At 33.3% G+C, this 24800-nt stretch overlaps 1 protein-coding gene across 1 annotated transcript in view; it reads right to left on the bottom strand.

The window, feature by feature from the left end:
- Positions 1–24800, bottom strand: part of LOC143236350 (uncharacterized) — a 46851-nt gene that overhangs the window by 7334 nt on the left and 14717 nt on the right. Inside the window, exons 3-5 of the mRNA XM_076474623.1 lie at positions 18250–18450; positions 15830–15934; positions 14707–14820 (exon numbers count right to left, since the gene is read on the bottom strand). Of these exons, the coding sequence (XP_076330738.1) occupies positions 14707–14820; positions 15830–15934; positions 18250–18450 (420 nt within the window). The remainder of the gene's footprint in view (positions 1–14706; positions 14821–15829; positions 15935–18249; positions 18451–24800) is intronic.

Below are 24800 nucleotides of genomic sequence, written 5' to 3'. Positions count from 1 at the left end.
AATATCTGTGTAGAGAGGTTAACACCAAATATAGCTAGAACGATCAAAAGACTGAAAACGTCCATTAAATAGAAAAATGACTACTCTTTCTGGAACTTCGAATTTTATCGTCTAAAGATAATAACAAACATAATACGATATTGATAAAAATGTAGACACTTTAGAAGAGACTCCATCTAATATATTTTTATTTTCAATCTAATTATTTTAAAAAGTGACTCTGTAAAATAACAATATTAAACATATATGCTCTTCCCAATAGAGGGCCTGCGTCACGCTATCGCCTAAGCGCAGTTCACCGATCCCGTTGCTTAGCAACTGATTTCGTAGTTTTCCCTCCCTCCCAACGTCTCGATTGTGCCAGACCTTGAAATGCTCGCTAGATAAAAGTCTGTAGAAACCTGATCTGATAAACAGAGATTATCTTGCACTGTAATCGAAGGTATACGACTTAGTGAGTGCAATGAGTTTTCTGATTGGCCGTTTATTACAAGAAGGCAGGGCAGAAACTTCCTGTTGTAAGGTTGATGACTGAGCAGAACCTCCTAATTTCTGTTTTTGTTTTCCTTATTTAAAACAACAAGCTTATACATATAAAATGTACTTGTAAACCTTCCAAACTTCTAGTAAAAATAATTAACAACTCTTATCTTATTCGTATATTAAAAACAAATATTAGAAAGAAAGGTAAACTTGGAAATGGATTTCAGTTTACGAATAACTATCATGCAAAACCTAGGTGGCGATTAATAATTTATCTAATGGGTTCTTTTTTTTTTTTTTTTTTTTTGTCTCAGACAGATGCGAATGAAATATTATGGTACGATTGATTAAAACTAGTTATGGCGTGAAAAGCAGCCATTTATTAAGTGTTTCTACCAACTACACGTTTATTACTATTACACGTTACTATCTTTTGATAAAAAAAGTAATTTTATAAATATAGTTTGATATAGTCACATAAGCACGCACTGTTTAAAATGTTGTATTTTACTGCTGCTGTTGTTTGTCATGTCGAACAATAAGAGTCGTAATAGCTAATTATAACACACAAGTGAAACAAACTATTTTTATTACCTGAAAAAAAGAAAGTAAATATAGTAACCACTAGATGAAAATATTAGTGATCCATATGGAGCTAACGGTAACCTTGAAAGTGTATTGACTTCGGCTCTCTCAGTCCATATGCTATTTCATGAACCCTGTAAGGCAGGTGTACAACGTTGTTCTTGGTATTAAGGGTTTATTGTTTGTTTCAGAAAAAAAAAAAAAATGCGTGCGTGACTTGATTGATGAACATTTAAAGGGAAAAGGCTTTAAGTCAGCTCACGTGAACGTTCCCAGTTGGTTAAAAACGGAAATGCAGAAGGACCACCAGTTCAAGACTGAATGATTGTATTCTTTTCCGATATCTTTTGTACCCGATGGAGTAAATTGGGAAGAATTTTAATGGTGCACATATGTAAGAAAAAAGATGCATAACTTTAAACCTCCTCCTCCAAATACGTAATACCTTTGATATTAATTTACGGGATAGCGAAATATCGTTTCTCTTTAAATTCCAGACAGATGTGTTTAGAAAGAAATATATATATATAAATTATGTTATAAGCTACGGGAATTAAATAGCTAACCATAAAAACAATTAAAATTACTAAAACGATTTCAACGACATTGATTTTAATTTCTGGGTTTATTTTTATTACCGTACATGTTCACAATAGTTTATGTTTTGTTGAAATCAACTGGTGGGTTAGCCGTGCCTAATTCAGACGTTATACACAAGAGTTTATCAACATCAAACACCGCAAATTCTTGAGCTATTCTAATGGTCAATTTTTATAACGCCCCAGCAGGTGAAAGGGCATGATGAGATTCGAACTCAGGACCCATGTCAGATGTCGATGAGAGAAAACAACCAACATAAAGCAAGATAAAGTGCACAGTGTTTTTATTTCATCAAAGAGTTTTAAATAACAATTCTTAAATATATATATATATATATATGAAATTTACCACGCGTCGTTTCCGTATATTTACTGGAAGGTATATGTTTATTATTTTCAAAAATTTTAATTTTATTTGGAGGTCTTCCAGTGGTACCTACTCCTGTGCGAAATGAACACACAAGCGCATACACAAAATTAATAGACCCAACATGATTTAAGTGAAATCTTTCACACCTGAGTACAAAGCACGTATGTAACTTTCTGCTTGACTGGATTGCACTATATATCTCTATATAAAGCCACCACAAAGGGGTAAACACGTTCTTCATTAAAAGTTTAGCATTCAGTTGTTAAATCTAAGAATGAAATATAATGTATATAAATCCACCACAAACTTTTTAGAATGAATTAAGTTTGAAAGTAGATGAATGAAAATACTTTCCAATTAAAAACACGAATTAGCAGTGTTTTCTTTGATCTATGTCTATGAAGTATCCAATTGTTCCGCTCCTATTCAGTAGTCCTAGTATTTTATAAATTTCAACGTTGATTTCAAATTACCTTTACATATTTAATAGCTGTAGTAAGTCTTGAGTATTTGACATTCTGTGAATTGTCTAACTATATGTTTGTGATATTTCATTCTTAGATTTAACAACTGAATGCTAAACTTTTAATGAAGAACGTTTTTACCCCTTTGTATAAATTTTAATTTATATAGTTTTCGCTATTGCAGTTTTATTTTTCGATGGACTCAGCAGATAGCCCGAGTGGCTTTGCAATAATAAAACATACACACACTTCTTTCGTAATATAAATAAAATAACTCATTAATTCCGACCGTATATCATTAGACATCCGAATACTTTATAATAGGTAATAAAGCATAGAACGTTTATATATCTCCGTTCTTTAGATCCAGATTTAGATTATAATTCATAAACATCTTTTCATAATTTTTCTCTTCATTATTTCATAAATTTTCAACCCTGTGTTACATTATAATGTCATTCAGATCAGCGGATATCAAGGAACACCTTAAAGCGAATATAAATTATTGAATAAATTTGAGCGACTATTTGTTAGCAAGCATCCGCAGTTCATTCCTAACATGAGGAAGAGACATTTTTGTTTCTTTGTTTGTTATTCAATGGACTATCTGTGCTCTGTATCGAAACCGGATCGTAACGGGAAAAGGGCTCTTACCAACTGTGTAAAGTGAATATGAATAAAAGTTAATATCTTAATATGATAGACACAGGAACAAGTTTGATAGGGAAAGCATAAATAAGGATGTTAAAGGGGATCCTTCCCAATGGGGTTCCAAGAAACATACCTTCTAGCAGAGGTCTAAAGGGAAAAAACAACAACAAAAACTCATGATTGAAAACGTTTCATAAAGTTTCACAAAATATAATATTATAGTCTCTGAAATGTATAATTCTGTATGTTCAATTAGTATATTTTTGTGCTGTGAACTACAAACTGTGATAAAATACATTAAGAGGTTCTAAGTTTCAATGATGTGAAAGGGTGTTCACAAATTCCCGTAATCTATGTACACTTTCAGCCTACGTATTATATTTACACCATTCATAAATGTTTGTCAATCAGTTACGATAGACTCACAGACGTGAACCATGATCGACTTCCAGAATCAATGACTGAATGTAAAGTTATGTCAACGATACAGGGATACTCATAAAAAACTTTTGATGCAGTTATTATCAAATCTTGTAAAATCAAAAGCAGTTCTGTTCTAATCTTTTGTAAGAAAGAAGTTAATGGCACATCTACAGTTTGCTAAGACAATATTAAAAATACTTTTTTATGTATTTCATGTTCCTATGCCCATGTGACGCGCCTAGGATATTCGGTCAAGACTACGTTCTCAGCATAGAATAACGTTATAAAGGTCCAAAGCACCAGGGATATACGTCACGGCTAATTTTTCAGCATAGTGTTATCGTTAGAGGGTGTGAAGCAATAACTATACACGGCAAGGCTAAATCCTCAGCACAGGGTCAACAATATGAAGTGTAAAGCACTTAGAATGTATATCAAAGCATAGGTTCATCACTATTGGATGTAAAGAACTAAGACAAAGATTCAGTTTTCAGCGTTATATCAACAATATACGTGTGAAACATTAAGGGATTACTGTCAGGGTAAAGCTATCAGTATTGTGTCAACAGTCCCGAAACAACAAAGATCTCAGATGCCAGACACACAAAAGTAAACCGCATTCTAAGTCGATTACGATTCTATATTATATTCCTAAAGAAACGCTTATTTTAGGCACTTTTTTATTTTGTAGAGAAACATGTTACGTTAACAATGACCTGAAGATGACCTAGGAAGGTCGAAATGTTGTTCTCTGCTTATCAATAAAAGTGCTTATCAATAAAACCCATACCAACCGTTCTGAGATACACAGATATTTGTTTTGTTAAAATTTGTATAATATGTGATATCAACAACTTATCTGGAGAATCATAAAGACACTTGATAATAAATATGATGTTAAATAGTTATGATAGCATACTGACATAAGTTTGTAACCCAATTATTTATTGTTTCTCTTATGCCCCCCCCCTCAGTGGCAAAGCGGCATATCTATGGACTCGCACCGCTAAACCGAGTTTCAATATCAGTGGTGGGCAGAGCACTGGTAGCCCACTGTGCAGCTTTGTGATTAATTCTAAACAAACAAACAAATCTTTCTCTTCTTGGAACTAATATGTTGTGTATATCAGAAAACACTGTCGTGATTTATCTACTTTATTAATCATATGTGCTTATCATTTATTCATGTATTACATATTTTATTATGGAGGTTATTTTGCTTTGTGAACTTCTTATGTGATATTTGGAATGAACTAAATTTCATAAAATGGGTGAACCTTGTGAGATATTGAGTTATGGCGGAAAATACTCATAGCAAAGAATACACCAATTGACGGATCAACGTATTCTACCAATTATAAGTTATTTTTCAATGTTGCTTCCTCATGAGTGGACCAGTACCTCATATTAACAACATTAGTTAATCGGTTAAGTTTTAGCTCTGAAATAAAAGTTGTTGAGAGCTCCATACTACAAACCTACAACACAATAACTACATTCTTTGAGAGCTCCATACTATAAACCCACAACATAATAACTACATTTTTTGAGGGCTCCATACTATAAACCCACAACACAATAACTCCATTCTTCATTAACCTTTAAAAAGCTACACAGTTTTATACGACAAAATCTTTATAACACACAAAGTGTGGATTTGAGGCAATAGTTATGCTTTTCAGTTTTAAGAGCAACTATGCTTAAAAAGCGACAAATTTGACAACAACTTTAAATACTCTTTAATCATTGAAAACACGGAAAATATCGTTAATCCCCTTTTTCCTTAAAGTAAGTGAACAAGTTTTGCGTAATTTCGTAAAATCTAAACAGATCTATTGATAATTCAACCAATTCTCACACTTTTGCATTCAGTTTACAACAGTAATAGTGCTTAATACAGTTAAGTCTCTTTCCATGAACTATTACTTCTTAAGTTATAAAATATATAAAATTTTTCATTTTGATATTAGCATGTAAACATTCGTGAAAGTTGTTTGTTCAAGCAACATCTCATTATCCAGTTGATTTAAAAATAACAGCACCGAAAGAATATATATTATATTATATTCTTGTTTCCGATCCGGAAATGAAGTTATGTGATCTAAGTCTTAAACAAGAAAGAATTGTGGTTATTGTTGTTTGTCGTTATGCACATATTATAAAACCGGATATGAGTATTCTGTCCACCACGGGCATCGAAACCCAGTTTCTAGCAGTATAAGCCTGCAGACATACCACTGTGTCGGACCCACGAAAGGAACCGGTTTATAAGACGGTTTGACTTCTGAGCTTGTCTTCTAAAGAGAAAGGAATCTATATACAAGAAGAAAGTTAAATGGAAGGAGGCAGAGAGTATTTAACAACGCCATCTTTAGAGAAACTTCCGTGATTACAGGGTTTATCATCTTAGGTGTTATAGACACAGTCCGTATGTTCTCTGAAAAATTCCTGTCAGACAAAATAAAACGTCTACGATAACACACTCTGGCATACATATTTTATTGTTGTGTTGATACTGTTTGGTTCTTTATTAAATTCTAGAAATATGAGTTAAAGCAAGGACGAAAATATTATATGTCAACTACAAGAAGGAAGTGAACTTAGATTCTCTCATCAGTTACCAAGCGTATTTGCATTTCCACCTGTGCTATCAATACTGGCCCAGGATGCTTCAAGCCTGCCACATCAGGCTTATTAACTCCCACAGTAACAAAGTTATTTTCAAACACCAGTCAAATTATATTTAGTTGAGCTTAAATTATTGCCGAATTAATCATTCGATATCAACCTGAGAAACCTTTATGAAAAAATGGTTCCTGTTCAGGCGCTAATGTAGTGGTCTAAAACGAACACACCGCAACATTCAGAGTTCAACAACCAAAGCACAATTTGTTCATAATAACAACGCTTAGAAAAAAACATTAACACGGTTAATAAAAATATCTGAACAGAACGTGACACCAATATTAATAAATAATTTATCATAAATATGAATAAACCAATAATAATGGTTCTTGTTTTGGATTAAGTACAAAGCTACACAATGGGTTTTTTAGCTTTGTATGTACGCAGACATACCGCTGAGCCACTAGGGGACAATAATAATGGAACCAATAAACCAAGAAAAAATACCAGAGGGGAAAAAAACCTAGATCAGAAAAAATTCAGTAATTACAACACTCAAACATTACATTTCATTAATCAATATCAACTGATAAATAACAATATACTGTACCCTTGAATAACTAACCACCTCGTGACAAACACACACTCTCTCTTCTGGGAGTACAACCACGTACTCTTATGTTAGATTAATAGTATCTGTACGTCTCTTTACGGGAAGCTGGTTCAGTTTTATCTTACACACGTACTTACTCGAAATAAAAATTAGCATATAGAAGATGAGTGTGAATATTTTATAATTAAGCCCGCAACTACACATAGGATTATCTGTGTTTTTCTAATGGTATAACTACGCAGACGCACTGTCTGTCACTGGAGGACAAAAGGTAAGTTGTCATAAATAAACAGAATATGCCATCTCACAACACCTATCACATCCATAAACAGGTTAAGGGTTGTAGTCTAGGCCCAATTTATATTATTATTTTGCGTGAACAACGACTGTTATTGTGTAAACTTGATTAAGTTGATGAATTTTAATTATTATCAAGTTGCATTTGAGTCCTTTACAAATCAGATTTTGGGTTACGTATTTATAATACGTTATCATTTACTTATTTTATTTTCAATACCGTTTATTTAATACACCTTTATTTTATTTGAGTTAATAGTTTTGTTAAAAATAGTTTTTACTAAACATACAACTGACTATATCCTATTCAAAAAAAGTCCAATAATAACTACAATTTTGCAAGTTAAGAGCTTTTTAGACTTGAAACAGATTGTCGTTTTCGGAGGACTCTAAACTAAATAACGATCATTAACAAAATAACGGTGTGTTATTAATTTTTACCTTAATTTTTATTTGTAAATAGTTCATAGAAAATAGAGTTAAACTTTATCAAATCTACCTAGTTTATACCATATAGTTGTTTAGGCAATTTGAAAATACAAATATCTTCTTAAGAGATAGCCCCCGCTAGTACAGCGGTACGTCTACGGACTTACAACGCTAACATCAGGGGTTCGATTCTCCTCGAGGGGCCCAGCAGTCCGATGTGGCTTTGCTATAAGAAAAGACACACTCTTAAGAGCTACTGTGTCTGTCGTATCACAGTCGTTTGACTAGTCCTAGTGTTGCGATAGGTCTCGTCAGCACTGGATTTTATAGCTATAGTGTAGTTGACATATATATTGTTACAGATACAAATAAAATTTCTTAAAAATACATTTTACCAAGTTAAGGCTTTGAAATATAACTGTGCGTATTAAATAATGTTGGAATGCGACATTAATTTACACAAACTAATTACATTTAATTATTTCAAAATATGCTTCAAAGATAACGGTGTTTTTATTTAAAAAATAATGTATAACATTTCGAAATAACGTTTCAAGAACAAGAAGTTTTCAAACTCAGAAAATATTTTAACAATGACTAAACTTATCTACATATTCATACATCGTATAAATCTAATGCGAAAAACAGTTATATTTATTCAAATTTCATTTTATACAAACACATAAAATAGAGTCAAGTTTTGCGAACTTTTTTTTCATCTTGGTGAATACATGTCTATTTAGTTTGTTTATTTCACGATGTGAGAGGTAAACGTACCATATCATACACGCTGACGTCTGTAAACAGACCCGAAATGAACACGCCATTGAAACCAACAAGATTTGCGTCAGTCAGCCAGCCGCAAGAAGCAACAATCTAAAACAACCCCCCCTTTTTTTCTTTCTTTTTTTTTTCCAGCAGTTGATAGAGAATGAAACACTTAAAGAAACTAGGAGGCGGCGAAGTTCGTGAAACTGTATTTCAATGCCACTAAGTTAGTAGTAGTTCAACGACACTCTGACTTTCAACATGTTTGAAGGTCAAAACTAGACAGATGTACCTCCACTTCGAATTATTTGCAACAGGCGCACGAAGTTCACGTAATAATCTATAACGCTAATTTGTTAAAAGATCTGTACGTACAGGAAAATATGCAAAACAACGGATTAAAAACTATACAAATTGCTTATGGTTGTTCCAGAAATCTTCAGAAGTGACAAACAAAGCTTATGCAAGAAACATAGACACATAAAAAAAGAGTAAATGAGGGAAAAGTTACTACTCCAGCTTGATAAGAAAAAATAACATTATAGAACAAACAAAAAACAAAAAAGCCAATTTTATTAGGATAGGTTGAATGAATTGTCGTATATGACATATTATTGGTGGATTGAAATTCGATAAAATTGATAAAATGTAACACTAAAAATAACACTGCAGCTAAAAGGATTTAACAGTTAGCAACCTTACATTTACGTGGCCCGTCATGTCCACTGGTAATTTGAAGGTCACTGGTTCGAATTTCCGCCCGACCAAACATGCTCGTCCTTTCAGTCATGGGAGAGTTATAAGTTATGGTCAATCTCACAATTCGTTGGTCAAAGGGTAACCCAATAGTTGGGATGGATGGTGAGGAATAGCTGCCTTCCTTATAATGTTACACTGTTCAGTTAGGGACGGCTAGCGCATATAGCACTCATGTAGCTTTGCGCGAAATTCGAAACAAATAATATATTTACGTCAACATAACAGATGAACTTAATAAATATTTTTAATAACAGTTTCCATATTTCTCGACCGTTCTGCTTTTTTCCATTTACTGTCATGATTACCGAACACCACTTTCTGCATATATTTATACGTTTTCATCAGATTTTACAAGTAATAAAAACACTGAAGATTTTAAATAAGGGTGCTTACACGCTTGTTATTTTTAACAGGCAACCACGTTTAACACATCCCCATGCGTCACTTCTATTTGTGGACGTATCGAACCGTGAATTTGGGAGTTTATGGTTCATGGTCCGCTGCTACAGAAACGCGTTTAGCGCGTGTGGGTCTGATGTGAGCTGTGATAGCGACAATAGAATAAATCCCACTTTTTCAGACGACAGCAGCCCCAGAAATTGTGGTGGGCACTGTTGACTAGTTGTCTTCCCCTTAGAAAACAAACTCTTATCGAGACGCGATAAAAGCGTTAATCTGTGCGATGTAACATTAAGGTCAATCAAAATTATGCTAATAATTATAACATTTATTTCAGCTTATTTCCAGTGTGACAAGTGCCGTAAAGATTTTTCAAACCTATCTTGATAAAAGTATATTTCCTTCTTAGGCTTATTTCTGGTGTTACATTTACGACACGAAAGTTAATAAAAACCTATATTGATAACGACACCTATGGTGTTTTTTTTAAATTAGATATCATTACTTTTGGTTCGTACACACCAACAGACGACACTAAATAAGAAAGTGATAGCTGTCAGTAACAGTAACTTTAAAATCGCGCCCCAATTAATAAAACATGGCCAGGTGGTTAGGATGCTTGAGTGGCAATCTGAGGGTCGCGTGTTTGAATCACTATCAAACCAAACATGCTCGCCATTTTAGCCGCAGAGGCGTTATAACGTTACAGTTAATCCCATTATTCGTTAGTAAAAGAGTAGCCCAAGAGTTGGCGGTGGGTGGTGATGACTAGCTACCTTCCTTCTAGTTTTTCACTGCCAAATTAGAGATGGCTAGCACAGATAGCCCTTATGTAGCTTTGAGCGAGTCAAAGCAAATTGCATCCTATTAACCGGAACAGATCTATACTTTGTAGAACCAACCAGATTCTTTAACATACATGGTGGTAAGGTTTCCTTCCTAAAACAATGTTAACTAACTTCCTTTATACTAACATCTTGGAAATTAGATTAAAAGTTTCTTGTCATCAATCCCATGCAATCGGTTTTGCCATATCAAGCAAGATAGTTTATTGTGATTGCTTAAGCTAATATCATGCCGTTAAAAGTTATTTAATCATAATAAGTCCATAAAATTTAGTAACTTTGTGCTGCAACGAATAATCAGTAATTACTATCAACCCGTATGACTCTTTCAAAACTCGAGCTAGAAACTGCTAATCTAGTTTGCTTGGCTTAACCAATCTGTAACTGCACGTGTTTTCACTTTATAGTTTTGTTGCCCTAAATCAACCTTCTTTAATCTGAATGACAAAAAAACAACTAAAAACAGTCGACTTTTAATTTTACGTGAAGCTGCAGTAAAAATATTAAACCTATAGCTTTTGCCACTTTTTTTTTTTTTTTTTGCATAGGCATGCGCAAACACTTGTTAAATTTGAGAGGTTTATGTTGAGTAACTTTGTATACGTGACTTATATTAATACTAAATGATATTTCTAATTGAAGGTTTTAAAGATCTATTACGGTACAAAATGTAAAAGAAATGCACGAAAGATAAATATATTTTTCTATGAAATAGTTTTCATCGGTTTTTGGAGCAAAAATGAAAAAGGGAAAAATGAATTAAAATTGGAGATGTTATATCGCAGGTATTTCTTAATGGAATTCCTAGAAGTCTGGTATGTGAAAAATGAGTCTAGTAGAGCACATCCACTTAAAATATGTAATAGTTTGGATCACCGAGCTACAGATGGAATATCGGTAAACCATCACTCCTGTTCATAACACTTCGGTGTGTCTTAATTATATAAAATGTATATTAATAAGGGAAATCGTATCTCTCCTTTTCAGCGTTATTTCCAGTGTGACGTTTAAAAAAAAGCAAAGGTCAATCAAATCTATTTTGACAGGAGCAAAGTTCATCCTTCTGGAACTTGTTCTTTTTCGTGTATACTTGAATTATAATTAAATAACTTGTTCTACTGCTGAACAGAAGACACATATTTTGGTGGCCAGAAATAAAATCACAATTTTAGATAAGAAAAAACAACGACAAAGATATTTTAACACCAAAATACAATGTGAAGTAATACCACAAATATCAGTTAGTTATTTAATAATAATAGCACTATGAATGATATGTAACACTGCACATTTCAGGCATATATGAGATCCATCATCACGTGCATAAACGGAATAATTCAAAAAATTAACTTCTTTAAACTTAAAAATTAATAAAGATAAATTTTCAAACTGTAACTTTCTTTCCTAAGGTCCATATTTTAGGGGTGTCTTTAGCAAGGCTATGTTATACAAGTGTAATACTAATCATTATTTTTTAAAGCAAACGTTTTAAAATGGTTGAAGAAAACTCTATGGAAACAACTCCCTCACCATATACTCAGAAAGAATACGTAAATAACGATAGTAGTTACAAATATAAATATTTTACGATAAATCATTCCGAGACCAATGTTGAGCTTTGTAAACACTAGCAGATTGGTAACAATGACAAAACTATTTGTTTAAAAATGACTTTTTAATAAAAACTTCCATGTATTTCCCATTTTGTAATATCTTTTAATTCAGACTAGGCAATGAGCAAATAGTTTTCCTCTACTGACCAGATTATGTTTTGTTTCCATTTGAACAATCTGCACACGAGAAACATCCAAACAAATGCTCATAGCGTTTAACAATTTGTATACGATCGTTTCTGTTTCCCACTAAACCTTTACTGAAAATACTTATTGCTGATTTCTTACGGAGTTTATATGGCCCAATAATTAAATGAGTAGGCTAAAAAAGTTACGAACTCCTAGCCATAAAACCACACAACTTTTAATTTGTATCTGAATACAATTATCTTTCATCGAGTTCAAAAGTCGTTCGCTTAATATTTTTCCTGCCTTTTTTTTTCTGTTTGATTACTGGAACTTCTTGTTTTATTCTCATGGAAAGTCTGAACATGAAACAAAATATACAATTTAAACACAGTTTAATATATTGACGAAACTAATGTGAAACACAATTAACTTTGTACAAGATATTAGATTCGACTTTTTGAGTATAGGTTTTAACAGTGTATTGCACTACAAAAATAATAGTATGTGTGACTGCAAATATGTCAACCCATTTCTACAATGTACGCACATTAAAATAGTATATTTTTCCGCAGAATTAAGGATGGTGCAGTTTGAAAATAACATCTTTACAAAAATAAACAGATGTTATTTGTTCTTGGTAGCATCTTAAGACGTTAGTGTATCATTCAAATAGAACAAACTAAGCACATATTTTGTGTGTTAAAATATAGGCCACAACTTTCAACGAAAACTAAACGAAAAGAAAATAGCGAAGCAAAAATAGAACACGACCTACAATGTGTAATAAGCGAAATATAACTAACACGATAACCTATAAACGTTAAATGAGAATGTGCTATGTGATATCACAACTGGGCGTAAACAAACACACGACCCTGGCCTGTTTTCCAACTAAAACAAGTCTTCTAGTAGGTCCCCTAACGGCGATGTATTATACTAGAATCACCATTGATTAATAAATCAGTTTTGAGCCTGGTAATACGAAAACGATATTCTTTCAAAAAAACATTTTGAACAAATGTTTATATTCTTTAATATATATTTAAGCTTTGTATTGTAAATATACATATATATTTCTTGATTTATTTTATTTTTGGTAGCCCTAGACTAGAGCATAAACATCTCCAAAACTAAACAGAACTTTGCTTCTATAAAAAATGAGCCCCCCAGTGGCATAGTGGTATATCTGCGGACTTATACACTAAAAACCGGGTTTCGATACCCGTAGTGGGCAGAGCACAGATAGCCCATTGCGTAACTTTGTGCTTAATTCTAAACAAACAAACTATAAAAATGAATAAAAGTTATTAGCTGCTATATATAATTAGTGTATAAATAAACGTGAACAGGGAGCACTTTGTAAGTAAAAAATAACAAAAAGTAGCTTTGATACAAGACAAAATATAACTTTCCACTTTACAATGAGGACATGTAATACAATAATAATAACATTTAAATGACAGAGACCATACTGACCCGCAGCCATTATATATATTTACATATTTGGGCCAAATTCAATGATGCCAATAAAACATATAGTATAACATAAAAGAATGGTTCAATTGCTGTTTAAGTATTTTTCATTATTTAATACTATATTTGTTACACACTGAATAAATCAAGTACAATTTTTATTGTATACTATATAACAGATTTACTATTATATATTTATTTTAATATCTGTGTTTGTTTCAGTTTAATATATATTTTAAAAATGCATGTAACTTATACTGTTAAATGTAAATTGTGAAAGTTTCGCCTCTTCTATAAATTTGTTGAAGATTCTCGAGTGTAAGAATCAACAATATATGTTACACGAAAGCACTAGAGTATCTTAGGATATTTGCTCCAACTGAACTTTTGAGAACTACACCGTAACTAAAAGTTTATAAATCGACACGCCAAGAGACAATTTAATATTGTTGGTTTATTACAATTAGTATACTTTAAAGATCAGAAACAATAATTGTGATAAATGCTCATTAATCGAAAACTACAGATATTTAAACAGGAACGTTTATAGATTTCGAGCATTACAAATCGTTTAACTTCAGTGAATTAACAACGGACGTTATTATTTTATCAAGGACATTAGACATTTTCTTCGGAAAAACTCACGTGTGAAGAAGTTCGCTAGCTTCCCCTCAAATGAAGTGTACCTGTGTATCAACATTCGCTCATCGTGAACCGTGGATAAAATGTTCAGTTCCAGATCAGATAGAAGACTCAGTATTGTTTGTAAGTTTGTAAAAACTTTGTATATAGATCATTATTTGATAACCGTTATTATAAATTGCATTATTGTTTGTATATTAAAATATATTTGTGTTAAGAAAGAAAATTGCATGTGTCAATATTGTTGGCAAATATCACAAAAATGATACATACCGACATTCCATTAACCTCTAAATTCAAATTAAAACTTCCAGATAATTGAACTCGTAATACGTTACATAATAAATTCGGAGCTCGTCTAGGATAAATTATAATACGTAACAAGTATTAAAGAAACTTTCATTTTGTGATCCTTCCTTCAACTGTAAAATTATATACCTACATATGAATTAAAGTTAATTATCAATAACGACATTATTTTATCAAAAAATAAACTAAGTATATAATTAACATATTCACTGAACATATATTTTACTTACAATCTGAATTGGGACACTTGAATAAAGAAAAGCAAGACTGTGGAGTCACACTGGAAAAGGAATGATAGTAGTGTATGTTTCCTGGTAAAGGTGATTCTGTACTTTTCGGAGAGTCTGTATTGGACAATAATAGTTATATTTAAAGAAACTATATCACAACGTAGGAATTTAAGGAAAATCTCTACGGGATGAGTATAGCTGATTAAATACACGTATAGAGTTTATAGTGCATTGTTTCAAAAGTTGGGTATTCTCACTATTGACAATGTTTTCGACTGTAAACATAATACTATCTCATAAGGTTCGGTCAGTTTAGAAGATATAAATTGGTCCACTTTTAAAGCATGAAATAATTCACCAATGAATAAGATGATTTAAAAGTAATTTTGTTTACAAGCAATTCTTTTTTTATGATTTTTATTTGATTCAGGTACTGAGGTGGTTGGGAAAAATGACATGAAGAGAAAAAAAATATTTGTTTCACTGGGGTTTATATTTACCTAACCACCACCATACCCCTGCTAATTCTTAAACTAGGAATACTCTTCTCAAATCGAGCGGTGAGATTGCTTGTCTTTCTTATAATGCACTCACACCTTCAAATTCAGAAGACGATTTTTTGGCATTAATCGAAAATGAACGGCTTAATTTCATTAGTAAATAAAAAAGTTAAGTACGTTGACAAAACAAGAAAAAAGGAGAAAGCTGTGGAGACAAGTATTTAAGAGTAGGAATAAGCCACAAGCTACTGAACAGTTGTTTTTCAATAACTTAAAATTTTGTAAAACCGTACGATTTCAGAGGAAACATTTCTTTCTTGTTTGGTACAAAGCTATACAATTGGCTACTTATGTTCTGCCAACCGTAAATATCTAAAACCAATTTTTAGCATTATAATCCGCTCAAACTGAGATAGGGGTTAGAGGGAACATGTATTAGCATGTGACCCCACCATTCAGTCGGTTTATGTTTATTGTCATATATTTGTTATATATATTACTTACATATATATATAAACTTACAAAGTATGGGAGCAGATTTAGCGTTTTCATAATTTTTTCTAAATAAATAACTTCTACTGATTCATTTTCTAAGGTGATTTATGGAGAAATATTCCAAATACCTGATGCAGACTGTAATTTAGTCTTATACTCTTCTGCGCTTAAATGACCACTACTGCTGTCTACGTCAGAAACTCCACTATCCGCTGGACTTGGTGGCAAAGACCCTAACAAATGCATACAAAAATAAAAAGAGGTTTACCTAACAAGGCCCCAAGTTAACAGCACTAACCGGTCTATTTTCATCACATTAAGAACCAAACAGTACTTCAATTAAACATTTAGAAACGTTTATCCAGCTGAAACTCATCTTAAAGTTAGAGAAAGATCAAACAAAAATAAATTCACCAATTTATAAGAAAAAGAAAAACAAAGAATAAAAATGACAGTGATTACAGCATATTTTGTGGCCTAATCTGTTGTCATGACAGAATTGGGTCACTTAAAAGTTTGAACAGCAATTTGCTGTTTTCATAGACAAATTATATATTTTGTTATAGTTTGTATGCAATTGGAAATATTCGTGTAAAGGACCTTGTTCTTTTGACCTACTTTTTTCTCCTAATGAAGAACGTAAAAAGTATTACAATATTATACATGTTGTGGAGAAGCCAATTAAGATTTGGGAATATTTATTTACCTTCCCATGTATTTAAAGGGAAGATTATGGAAAACCTGCGAAGATATTTTAATCTCATAAATCTTCAAAACAATGATGACATTTTACTCACTTTTATTACAAGTAACCCTATTTATCTCTGTTTCATATGCTAACAATTAAAGATATCTGAACGAAAACAAAGAGGGAGAGACAAGCAGGGAACTCCAATGCATTATTTTCGGTGTTACAGTGATACACACAAAAATATTAATATCTCATTCTGGCTGGATTGAGGGGCTACATATTACACATGGTGGAAAAGAGGAGGGTTTGAAAAAAACATAAGCGTTAAATCTTATTGGTTTCACGTTCATAGCCCTGCTGAACAGAGGAATAGCAATGGTGGGTCTAAGGGGCGGCCAATCCCCTGAATCTAGGCGTATTGATCATATATTATTTTCAAGTTTTATATATAATAAACTCATTTTGTATCATTTAAGGCAAAAATAAAACTTCTATAGACACTATTACAGTTAATTTGTTTTAATGACCATTTTATTAAAACTTTAGATCAATTTCAGCTTTGTAATTTAGTGCCCTCCTTAAAATATTCTCTCCACCCCACCCATCCACCCCGTGGTAAAAAACTGGTAATGCCCCTGCCGATTAATTTTTCCTGTCGCTCAAGTGATTGTTTGTTTGTTTTTTGAATGTCGCACAAAGCTACTCGAGGGCTATCTGTGCTAGCCGTCCCTAATTTAGTAGTGTAAGACTAGAGGGAAGGCAGCTAGTCATCACCACCCACCGCCAACTCTTGGACTACTCTTTTACCAACGAATAGTGGGATTGACCGTCACATTATAACGCCCCCACAGCTGGGAGGGCGAGCATGTTTGGCGCGACGGGGATGCGAACCCTCGACCTTCAGATTACGAGCCGCACGCCTTAACACGCTTGGCTATGCCTGGCCCGCTCACGTGATACCCAATCTAAAGTTCCACTACTACTAGTTGTTGTATTTTTGCATTAAAATCATTTTTTTCTCTCTCTTTAAACATAAACATATCAGTCGTTTATGGTAAGTCACTTGCCTCTCTCTTTAGTCGACAATAAAGTTAACATATGAAAAAGTAATAATTTAGAAACGGATTTAAAAAAATTACTTAACGAGTAAAATTACATTCAGTTTCAGAAATGCTTTTTCAATGAATTGGTTTCACCTTAGATTGAAAATATCGTACTTAATAGAAGTCTACATCAATGGAATAATCCCAGATGATTCGTTGAGCTTCCTTTCCTTTTTACATATTTAAACGTGAAGCTCAGTGTAAATGTTTATGCTTGTTTCTGTACACTTATATATGTATATATATTACAGATTTTAAATGAAATACACATTCTTAACACATAAGTATTCAAGTGATCTGAAAACATACATGCGCAGTTCGTGCACGATGAAATGCTCTACTTACGCGTTGAAGGAAAAGTTTCGACCGACTACTGAGATATAAAAATGTGTCACTATGTCTACTAAACGCAAGTGAAATTAGTATTCTGTATTGCAAGGAGCTTAAACAAAGTGAATAGAGCTGAAACATCGAGTTTAATAACCATGGTAATTTGACACACACTATATATAGTGCAGAAGTAAAAGATTACTACCATGCTTTATTGTTGGTTTATCATTAGTTGTTACATAATAGAAGAACAAAAAAATGGAGGAAAATTAGGAAATGATACATACTCATATTACCAACTGAGCGACACGAATAATTTCCACGATTGTGCTTCATCGTTATGTACGTGATGTACATGTATTTAGGCCAAGCTATTCTAATGATCACAGAAACCTGTAAGAACCTACAACAATGGGTTGCTCACCTGTGGTACTACTGCACGACACTAGAGACTGTTGGCTGTAGAACACAGATAAAGGTGATCGTTGAAAACCTTGTTGGAGGATATTCTGAAGCAGAGGTTTGGTGTCTAATCCCGGACTTGGAGCTTGAGAAGGAAGAATCTCTTCTGTGGATAAGTCTCTATTCTCCCTGGAGTCTAACTGGGTACTCTTGCTGCCGTTCACTGCATGGAAAGGCAACAGAATGCATTATACGACTAATCACTATTGGATGAACCTACTTGTGTATTTTTTGTAAATTTTTCAAACTTTCATTATAAGAGGTAGCAAAAGTTCCATGTTTGTGTTCAAATCTATGGGTATTTTTAACTCTCGTAAATTTTAATGAAGTTCCAAATAAATGCAGCGAAATACTAGCTTTACGTTTATAGCACACAGCTAGCTAGCTGTGGTAATGGAACAGTATATTACATTCGTGGGACAATTCTGTACTTTTCGAGATCACGTCTTTTTTACCACTTTGGTTATTTATAAAACGGTGCAAAATATTGTTAACTATCGATTAGTAACGCGATTTGTAGAATAAATTTTGACTTACAACTGATAGCGAAATAAAAGAAAAACTTATGCAAAGTTATGCAAATTTGATTTTTAATGTAGAAAATATATCTACGGTGTGTGCAACAAATCACAGACTACAAACTTTGAAAAAGATAGCGTTTATTTGTTTGTTTGAAATTAAGCACAAAGCTACACAATGCTCTGCTCACCACGGATATAGAAGCCTGGTTTCTAACGACATGCTACTGTGCCACTGAAGGGTAAAGGTTACGTTAAACTATATTTTTGAGCATTTAAATATTTAAGTCAAACATTCTTTAGTCACTTCATAAATACACAAAGAACAAAAGTAACATTCGATATTTAATCGAACTTTAAAATTACACCTTGTACAGATTAACTTTAAATAGAATAAGTACAACAAGAAAATGTAAGATAGTTTACGACTGAATTTGTATAGGAAGTTGTTTGGTTTTGGTTCGTTTTGAATTTTGCGCAAAGCTACAAGAGGGCTATCTGCGCTAGCCGTCCCTAATTTAGCAGTCTAAGACTAGAGCTAGACATCACCACTCACCGCTAACTCTTGGGTTACTCTTTTACCAACGAATAGTGGGATTGACCGTAACATTATAACGCCCTCACGGCTGGAACGGCGAGCATGTTTGGTGTGACGAGGATTCGAACCCTCAACCCTCGGATTATTACAAGTCGAGTGTCTTAACCAGCTGGCCATGCCGGGCCGAATTTGTATAAGAAATAACCTTCAAACTCAAATACAACTAGTCTAGTGACAAAAATAATATATGCATAAATATACGAAGTAAAAATGTCGCAAACTGTATTACAATTTTCTTTATCACTTTAAAGGTTTGTTGCCACAACTGTTTTACCACTTACAATACAGTATTTTAATAGCATCTCTTCCATTCATCAAATATGTGCCCTACAGAAATATCAAATGAATCCGGTTTCATGATGTGTTTGTAGTCACGGTGACGTGAGAATGTAAATTAATCTATGTTGCGTTTCTTTGCCCGCACGATAACATGAGGACTGTTGACAGTAAGTACAATAACTTCCTTTTATATTTGTTTAAAAAAATAACTTTATTTTAGGACAAAAGGTTTAAAAATTTGTTAGTTGGGATGCAAAATGCGAGAATAAACAACTGTTGAACACCATATTCTTATCTTGGTATTTAGTCTCAGTTTACGATTGTCAAACATCAATGTACACGATTTATAACAACTGACTTTATTCTGTAACTGAATAGTATGATTATTTGACGATCCGCTAATTTTCCGTTTTAAGTCGAACGCGTGTACCATCGTTCTGGATAATACATAGCAATCTGATGGAAATAAAACTGAACAATATAATTCAAGAACGTAAACAAATGAGGTAATACATGTTTAACTAACAGGTTTTCCAGCAGAGCTTTAACCACTTTACAAAGAAACAGGTATGACATGTTTGTTTTTTGAATTCCGCGCAAAGCTACACGAGGGCTATCTGTGCTAGCCGTACCTACTTTAGCAGTGTAAAACGAGAGGAAAGGCAGCTAGTCATCACCACTCACCGCCAACTCTTGAGCTACTCTTTTACCGACGAATAGTGGGATTGACCATCACATTACAACGCCTTCAAGGCTGAAAGGGTGAGGATGTTTGGTATGACGACGATTCGAACCCGTGACCATCAGACTACAAGTCGAGTGCCTTAACCACTGGCCATGCCGGGCCTGGTATAACACGTACCTAACACTACCTAGCAACCAGCTGTTTCATAATTTGTCTCTTTTTTTTTTTTTTCTGGTTGATATCAATACATTAAACCAAGTCAAGAATTTTAGAGATAATAAAATGTATACAAAGCATACATTTCAACAACTACTAATACAAAACATTAGGATTAAAATACTTTAATATTTAAAAGAAGGTCATATTTAATCTCTAGAGTCGGAAAGAAAAAACAAAAGAAAGCAACATGGTTTAGCAAGGCAGCCACACGGAATCTTGGGTCTATGAACTTGTATTTTGGCAACACTCCATTCAGCCATACGAAGGTCATCTTTCTACTGTGTTCAATAAGTAGGTTGGTTGTAGAGCAAGAATAAATTTGTTGGCTACTGTATAAATGTTTATTACAAGTCCGACTTTTACCATTTGTTTAATTCTGCGCAAAGTTACAAATTTAGTGGCGATAGAGTAAGAAGGCATGTTGTTAATGTTGTTAGTATATACAGATATAGAAGAAATAACTCATCTTATTCAGATCTGTTTTCTCTCGCTCCTCTTTCCTAAAATTTTGATATATGAAACTTAATGTAATTATAATAACTCTTGCTCAAAGTAAGCTAGCAATAAATATTCGAACTTAGTGATAGCCAAGCTCATACAAAAATGTTGAGATATGCATAATACGATAAATAAACATATAAGAAAAATGAAACTTGTGTTTTTCTTATAGCAAAGCCACATCGGGCTCTCTGTTGAGCTCACCGATGGGAATCGAACTCCTGATTTTAGCGTTGTAAATCCGTAGATTTACCGTTCTACTAGCGGGAGACAAAAACTAAAACCTAATTTGAATAAACAAGATCATCACTTGGGTTCCTCTATGTTAGTTTTACTCTTTTCGTCGCTATCCCAATAACGTTTCATGAGATTCCATCAACATAGAAGAATTTGGTTGGTCCTAAACCCATGAATTAAGGTGAGGATTCAATACTAACTTCATAACTCTAAAAATCAATAATACAGAAACAATTAAGATATTCTTAAACATTTTTTTGTTCTCTCGTAGTTGTCCCCATTCTTTTAATAAAAACACTTGTAAGAACTGTTCAACTACACGTCAGTGCGTACCAAACTTTTTGGGACAGATAATCATTTCTATAGTTTTAACCTTAGCAAAATACTTCTAGAATTATAGCAGACGGAATCTTCCAGGTGGAGATTAGAAATTAATAAAAGCAATACCAAAAATGATTGATACCTACAATTGTTAATGTGTTTGTTGTCTCTTTATTTATTTTTGTTCTTAAAAAAAAAAAAGGCCCGGCATGGCCAGGTGGATTAAGGCTTTCGACTCATCATCTGAGGGTCATGGGTTCAAATCTTAATCGCACCAAACATGCTCACCCTTTCAGCTGTGAGGGCGTAATTATGTGACAATAAATCCTACTATTCATTGGTAAAAGAGTAGCCTAAGAGTTGGCGGTGGGTGGTGATGACTAGCTGCCTTCGCTGTAGTCTTACACTAGTATATTAGAGATGGCTATCTCAGATAGCCCTCGTATAGCCTTGCGCGAAATTCAAAAACACACAAACAAACAAAAAGATTCTTGATGGCTCAACAGTGTGATAGCACTTAACAATAAAACACAGGGTTCGATCCCTGCGGTGGGAGAAAGATCTCACATCCCATGTATCTTTTTACTTAAAAATCACACAAAATGAAATAAACACATATTTGCTAAAAATACAAGTTCTTTGAATTTTTACCAATCAACAAGTATTTCAATTTTTTTTTTCTGTGTAACACTTACCTCTCCACATTACCCACCAATGAAACACACACAGTTGGCTGTCCCTGACCCAGATACGGGTCGTTCAACAGAAGAGCGCAGATAGAGAGGAGAATTGCTGGAATGCGCAATTTCACAAATAACAAGTACGTTGTGAGTTCTACGTACGAAGTGAAGGCTGACTTCTATCCAGGTTTCTTGTCTATATGCTTATGTTCTATTTGTCTATTGCTGCAACAAATATTTGCCAACTAATAGTAAGAAAATGACTTACGAAACTTTGTTCTGAGGTTTCTAATATCATCATTCATTACGTCCATTAATTTTGTAAAAAACGTTACTAAAAATATGTGAACACTGAGAGAAGTTCAAACAACTATTTATATTTCATATTAACCAACAAATGTTGAGGGACGTGTGCTATTTCTTTAACATTATTCGATAGTTTTAATAAAGAAGATTTCTTTCTTCGTAGAATTTCAAGCGACTTTAAAAAATGAGAAAATGTTTCATTAATTCTTGACCTAATACGAGCTGAAAAGCATTAGTTCAAAACAAAATCGTTAAACATTCATACTGCATGAATATTTAAGAAAGCCATGACAATTGTGACAAAATTTAAGATGTCATGTATTTAATACGAACAGTTATTGATCACATATTACACAATTGGTTACTAAATATGACGCACCATATTATTTCATTCCTACAGAACAGGATGAAAGTCGAATGTAGTTAATCGCAACTATTAGATGCTACTCATTTCATAGGCTGAACATTACAAACTCAGTCGACACTATATGTACAGGCCCGGCATGGCAAAGCGTGTTAAGGCGTGCGACTCGTAATCTGATGGTCGCGGGTTCGCATCCCCGTCGCGTCAAACATGCACGCCCTTTCAGCTGTGGGGGCGTTATAATGTGACGGTCAATCCCACTATTTGTTGGTAAAAGAGTAGCCCAAGTGTTGGCGGTGGGTGGTGATGACTAGCTGCCTTCCCTCCAGTCTTACACTGCTAAATTAGGGACGGCTACCACAAATAACCCTCGAGTAGCTTTGTGCGAAATTCAAAAACAAACAAACACTATATGTAGGTATGACCAATGCACTCAATAACCATAAAAAAAAGATGCACGTTGAAAAATTTTAAAAATTGGCAAAGAGTTTAACTTTAAAAGATGATTGCCACAAACTTTCAATAGTCACTCTACACTACAAACCCAAAAACAAGTCAAGAAACCATCGCTGAGATACCAAACCAGAAAATGAACAATGCATCAAATTGCTCATCTTTCTTGTTTTTGTTTCATTCGAAATAACCGCACAAGTACTTTAACGTTAACGTCAGTTTGAACCTAAATCTACACTATGTTTTTCTGGGCATTTCATGATATTATTGCTTAGTCGTTATAACTAGTAGTACTTATTTTAAAAAAATCAATTCTAGTGTAAACGATATTATCACTGCCCCTTGAAGTTAATTTTGCACAAAAAAAATGGATTCCTTCAAAACGTTTAACTACAATGTGAAGCAGGAATTATCAGCCAATAACAGGAGAACATTAGATGAATGTACGATGTCGAATACTCACTTTTTTGTACACTGTACGATTGGTGTTTTTAGGGAGCAAATCTCATATTAAATATGAAGTGAAGGAGTAAAAAAATTCAATACACATAATATTAAACCTTATATACTCATTCATAGAAAACACTAACTTTCAGCCAAGGTAAAACATCACAAAAGAAGTAATAAAAAGATATTGTAAATATAAAATGATGTTTAGATAGCGGAAAGCAAAACGAGCACAAACAAGAATATTGTGATGATACAGCTATACATAGATCATCTTCACATGACTTTAAATATTAAAATTTAAAAATACATACTTAGCTTAAATATTATTGCTCTTGGAAGGCATGCATTCCTGATAGTTTGTAAGCAGTTTGTTTATCATAATATCATGGTTATGTCAGGGAGCGTATATGCACTGTAACTAAGAGCCTAGGACTTACCTACAAAGTAAACCACGTTTGGTCAAAACACGCTTTCATTATTACAGACTCTAAGAGGTCGGTCGATTTGACCGACCACTTTACCATTTTGTACTTGTGAACTTTACAGTGTAACTTTAAATTTTAATATTGAATGCTATTTAGAAATGACCTATATATAGCTATATAATCCTTATATTCTTGTTTCATCCTTTTTTGGCAATGCCACCCTTAAGACTGAAAGAGTAATCATGTTCTGTTATCGGATTCGATCCCGTAATCCACAGATTGCGAGTCGAGAGCCCAAACAACCATGCCATTGTCTATAGTAAGATTCAAATACATAATGCTTTCAATATTCCATATAAAAATAAATTCTCAAGGGTTATACTCCCACTCGTGCAGAAGATCAAATGAAGCCCCAGTTGCTTAACGTCTAAAGCAGTGCTTCATTTTAGAAAGCGTAAACTATATATATATGCGTGTGTG

This window comes from Tachypleus tridentatus, chromosome 13, assembly GCF_004210375.1.
Source record: "Tachypleus tridentatus isolate NWPU-2018 chromosome 13, ASM421037v1, whole genome shotgun sequence".
Taxonomy (NCBI): domain Eukaryota; kingdom Metazoa; phylum Arthropoda; class Merostomata; order Xiphosura; family Limulidae; genus Tachypleus; species Tachypleus tridentatus.
Note: the sequence above shows the minus strand (reverse complement) of the source record. Positions and strands in the feature narration are given on the sequence as shown.